This window comes from Octodon degus, unplaced genomic scaffold, assembly GCF_000260255.1.
Source record: "Octodon degus isolate 3935 unplaced genomic scaffold, OctDeg1.0 scaffold00080, whole genome shotgun sequence".
NCBI classification, from domain to species: domain Eukaryota; kingdom Metazoa; phylum Chordata; class Mammalia; order Rodentia; family Octodontidae; genus Octodon; species Octodon degus.
The window spans coordinates 6060625-6065965 of NW_004524656.1; the positions used below are offsets into that span (position 1 = coordinate 6060625).

The following is a 5341-nucleotide window of genomic DNA, read 5'->3' on the forward strand; positions in this document are numbered from 1 at the left end:
TCCCCCAGCACCACATGCCTGCCAGCCCCGCCCCCTGGTGGGCTGAGCTGGCCACACACACACACACACACACACACATATAAATAAATAAAATTAAAAAAAAAAAATGACTAGTTACCTAAGAAGTACAGTCAAGAGTTCTTGCTTTTTTTACTTCAATTTTTCTGTTTCCCTTTTTGCAACGCTGAAATCAAACCCAAGGTCTCACACATGCTTGGGAAGCACACTCCAATTAAGCCTTACTCCCAAGATTCCACTCTCAGATTCCATTTTTTAAAAAGTTGAAATTTTAAATTTTATAGAACTAAAGTTCTTCTGCATATAATCCAGAAATTACAAAGGTTCCTACAAATTAAATTGAGTCACCAGGAATATTTTCAAGGAAAGATTGATATTAAGGACTTTAAACCTGAGGAACAGTAAAGATAGTAAGTCAGTAAAGATAGTGTAATGAAGTAGAAAAAAAAATTTAAATTAGAACTAAGGTTGCTGCTGGGCGTGGTGGCACATGTGCACATGCCCGTAATCCCAGTATTCCAGGGAGGCTGAGGAATAAGGATCCAGTAAATCAGGCCACACCTGGCTACATAATATAAAGTTCAAAGACAACCTGAACTGCATAGTGATACCCTTTCTCAAAACAAAACAAAACAAAACAAAACAAAACATCAACTAACACTGCCAAAATCTAAAGCAGCAGTCAAAGAAATAACAGATTACAAGACACCATTGGACAGGTTATTGCTTGAGTTGTATATAATAACCTAATGCCACATAACTGAAATCACTCAAGATTAAATTACTAAGAAATCTTAGTAAAATTTACATTTTATTACTTGTCCTAGATGAATATTTTATCTCTAACTAGGAAAAAACAAACACAATCACATTCATGTCACTGTGCAAAGAGCTGATCCTTACTTTCCCCCAGTATATAATATTTAACTAGAATAGCCTAGTTTTTAGTATTTACTTGGTACACTAAAATACTTGTGATGCATCAAATGTTTATTAAACAAATTAACTTGCCTATTCTTACTCCAACTGAAAAATTATTCTTGCCTATTAAGGAAATGTCATTTCACTTTGCTTACAAAACAAAAAAAGGAGTCAAGCATAACATGATGGCACACACCCGACACCTGTAATCTCAGCACTCTAGGAGGCTAAGGCAGAATACTGTAACCATGAGCTTGAGTGATTTAGCAAGACTCTGTCTCAAAACTACAACAACAGGGGGGAAAAAAATAATCAGGGATATGGCAGTGTGTGAAGTCCCTGGTTTCAATCCCTAGTACCACCAACCCCCAGTGGTTATTGAAACAATCAGTTTATTTTTTTTTCCCTGTTATCCCATATTTGTAATTTACTTCATCTGCAAAAAAGCTTCTGTTAAATCTGACATATTATTTACTCCTAATCTCAGTTTAGCCTCAACTGCCTTTTTTTCCAGGTTTCACCATCTTCCCTGTTCCAAAGGCCTCTGAAACTCTCCTCCAAACCCAAGTAGTACTGACAACTGAACCCAGGGCTTCACAGTGAGCTACACTCCCAAACCTTTTTATGTATTTTATTTTGAGACAGGGTCTTCCTAAATTGCTGAATTGCCCAGATTACGCTCAAACTTGGTGAACTTCCTGTCTCAGCCTCCCAGAGTACTGGGATTACAGATGTGTGGTACTGCACCCAACTTGACTACAACAAATTCCATGGTTAACTGGTTTTCCAGAGGTAAATAAATGTCAATCTAATAAGGATGGTCTAACATGCTCCAAGGCAACTTTTTGTGTAAATCACACTTTTTTTTTTGTTTGGCTGGTTCAGCCCACCCTGGGGGTGGGGCTGGCGGCATGTGGGGCCGGGGATCAAACCAACGTCCCTGAACCCTTGCCTAAGCTTGACTGAGCAGGCACTTTAGACCACTAAGCTATCTTGCTGGCCCTGTATAAATCACACCTTTAATCAAATCTCAACTCTATTCCTGCTTACATAAAATTCAATCCAGGCTGGTTGTAGTGGTGCACACCAGCACTTGACAGGCTGAGGCAAGAGGACGGCCATGAGTTTGAGACCAGCCTGGGCTACACAGTGAGTTCAAGGCCAGAATGACCTACAGAGCAAGACCCCATCTGAAAAATCAAAACAAAAACAAAAACAAAAAAACAATCCAACTCAACTGCTTCTATGTGTTACCCATTCAGACAGTCACAGACCTGAATTAATATTTGTGTAGTATTTCTCCATTACCTAGGCTGAGAATTCTCTTCATACATTCTTTCTTTACCCTCCTTAAAAAGGCTTATGGTCTGTTTAGTTTTCTTCATCAAATTTTCCATGAATACCCTAAAATACTCGTTTTCTCCAAGCGTCTCCATCTTCCCCTCATATCTTGACAAGATAGTACGAAGATGCTGGTAGGTGTCGGGCAGCAGGTCTAAAATATAAGGTGGACTATTCTTTAGCGCCAGCTTTGGATTCTGACATAACCGCACCACCTGCAACAAATGGAAAAGAAGGTATATTATTTAGAGGATCTTAAGGACAATTTCCTCTTTAAAGTGAAAAAGAAAGTTATGAAATCCCTCTGCAGAAATAAAAAAATACAGCTGGGGAGATATGTCGGTCTAAGTGCCTGCCTGGCAAACACAAGGACTCCTGTTGTTCCCCAGTACCACAAGCTATACTGGCCCCAGAAGCCCGGATGCATTGTGCCAGCCTTGAAACTGGGCACAGTGGTGCACACCTGTAACCCCAGCGCTGGGGAGGCTGAGACAGGAGGATCACTATGAGTCTGAGCTGCATAGAGGAGACTCTGTATCAAACAAATAATACTTTTTTACCATTCATATTCTTTATTTCTCCAAACAAATAATTTAAAAAAAAAATACGAAAAATACATATATTTATATATGTAAATAAATATACAGAAATATAATAAATAATAAATAATAAATATACAGAAATGAGGGCTAGGGATATAGCTCAGTGGCACAGTGCCTGCCTGGCAAGTGCAAGGTCATGAATTTGATTTCCAGAACTAAAAAAAAAAAAAAAACAACCCATAACCCACAGCCCACAAACAATCACTATGTATTCAGTGATCCCCTAGAAGAGGTTCTTACAACAACAAGAGGGAGACACAGTAAAAGCAGGCAACTCCACAAGGGTCCTGGGAGAAGCACACCAGTGCGTGGTGTGTTATGACAGCTGGTGAGTGACTTCAGTCCAAGCAACTGCTGTGTCCTAAGAGGGTGCTTGGTCAGATGCCATTTTAGGGAGAGAGAACAACTGTGCGTGGGATGCAAAGCAGCCGCAAGTCAGAGCTTCATCTCAGGGTTCCTAGTGTTAAACCAGGTGAGGGACAATAAGGGAAATGTCCATGGTCAGGGAGCCATAGGAGGGCCTGCAAGAGGATCCCCACCCCCACTACCAAGTGTCACAAACTAGAGGCCAGTGAGATAGCTCAGCGGTCTAAAGCACCTGCTTGGGCAAGCTTAGGCAGGTGCAGGGGACTGCGGTTCAATTCCCAGCAGCACATGCTTTGTCAGCCCTGCCCTCAGGGTGGGCTGAGCTGGCCAATAAAAAGGAAAACCAAGTGTTACAAACTAAACAACTCAAGCCCCAACCCCATGACCAACATCAGGTGCAACCTCAACTTCCATGGATTTTCCAAGTCCCAAAACAAACACCATGGCCTAATCCGATGACCAGCACAGAGGTATTATTCAGCACGGATCTGGGCTCTAACCACCTCCTCTGTCTAATAGCAAGAGCAGCGTCACGGTTTGAATTGGGCACTGCCACAAAACTATAGACCCGGAAGAAAAAACAATCACTTCCTAAAGAGGTCATCATACTAGTAACAATGCTACCTACCAAGAGCAATTTATAAGCATCAATGCAGAAAACAAATAAACTAAAAATGAGGACACACAGAAGTAAGATGCAACTCCAGACCTCCAGCTCATCCAAAGCAAACCCAGGGGGCACTGACATAGAAGAAATCAAAAGCTACCCAGCTGAACTTCCTGCAGCAGAAGTAACAAAGCACATGAAAGAATCTTAAGGGGAAAAAGTAATTTCAGACAGTTATACAAATGATGACCATGATTAAGGACATGGTTAGTGAATCTACAGCATATACAGATTAAAAAAAAAAAAAAAAAGATGCTTAGGGAAGTTATTAAAATCATGAATGCCCAACATAGGAAAAAACTGAATTCCACATAAGAGACTGAAACATATATCCAAGAAAACTAAAACTTCTACAGGAAGAATACACAGCATAATCAACATAAAGAAAGAGTATCAAATCTAGAAGATAGTGTTAAGACTGGGCATGGTGGCGTGTGTCTATAATCCCAGCACTTAGAAGGCTGAAAACAGGAGGATCCCTACAAGTCTGATTTGTGTAGTGAGACCCTGTAGACCCTGTACTAAATACACAAAATAAAAATAAAAACACAAGACAGGGTTGCGGTGAGTGATCATCAAACCAAAAGCTTAAAAATACTAAGGAACCATGAAAAATCAATCCAACAGATAACACATAATGCAAAGAAGAAGACGATTACTAAGATTAGTTGGCATCAGTATCATAAGAGCACAAAGGACATAAAAAGAAAAATCTGTTCAAAGAATACCAGAAAAAGCCCATCAAATAGCTCAGCAGATTAAAGCGCCTGCAAGCAGGTGCAAGGGCCAGGGGTTCGATCCCCAAGCCTGCTGTGCCTGGGGAACACTGAGACAGCAATTGAGACTGGGCATGGAGGTGCACACCTGTAATCCCAGCTCTTGGGAATCTGTAAACAGGAGGATCATTACCAATCCAAGATAGTATTGAGACCATGAATACCCTGTAGACCCTTTCCTAAAAAATACAAAAAAAAAAAAAAAAAAAAAACAGAAAACTTTGCAAGCATGGATATGACATGATATACATATGAATAAGGCATATAGAACTCCAATTAGCCATGATGAGAAAAAAAGTTATACCAAGGCATATAATAGTCAAGATTCCAGAAATTCAACACAAGAACAGATTAAACAAGGTTGGAGAAAAGAAACAAATTACCTATAAATGAAAACCCATCAGATTCACAGCAGACTTCTCAACCCAAACCATTAAATCAAGGAGAGCTTTAAGTATTTCAAGCTCTAAAAAAAATAACTTCAAACCCCAACTGATTTTTGAAATCCCCCCAAAATTATCTTTCAATGGGGCTGGTGAGATGGCTCAGTGGTCTAAAGCACCTACTTAGAACAACCTTAGCAAATCACAGGGACCACGGTTCAATCCCCAAGCACCACATGCCAGTCAGCCCCGCCCCTGGTGGGCTGA

General features: G+C 40.4%; 1 protein-coding gene across 2 annotated transcripts in view; it reads right to left on the minus strand.

The window, feature by feature from the left end:
• Cbl (Cbl proto-oncogene) overlaps positions 1 to 5341 on the minus strand; it is an 84305-nt gene that overhangs the window by 55184 nt on the left and 23780 nt on the right. The window contains exon 2 of one of the 2 annotated variants that reach the window (XM_004636411.2): positions 2248 to 2495. In XM_004636411.2, coding sequence (XP_004636468.1) covers positions 2248 to 2495 — 248 coding nt within the window. The other variant, XM_023721073.1, reaches the window with a different exon arrangement.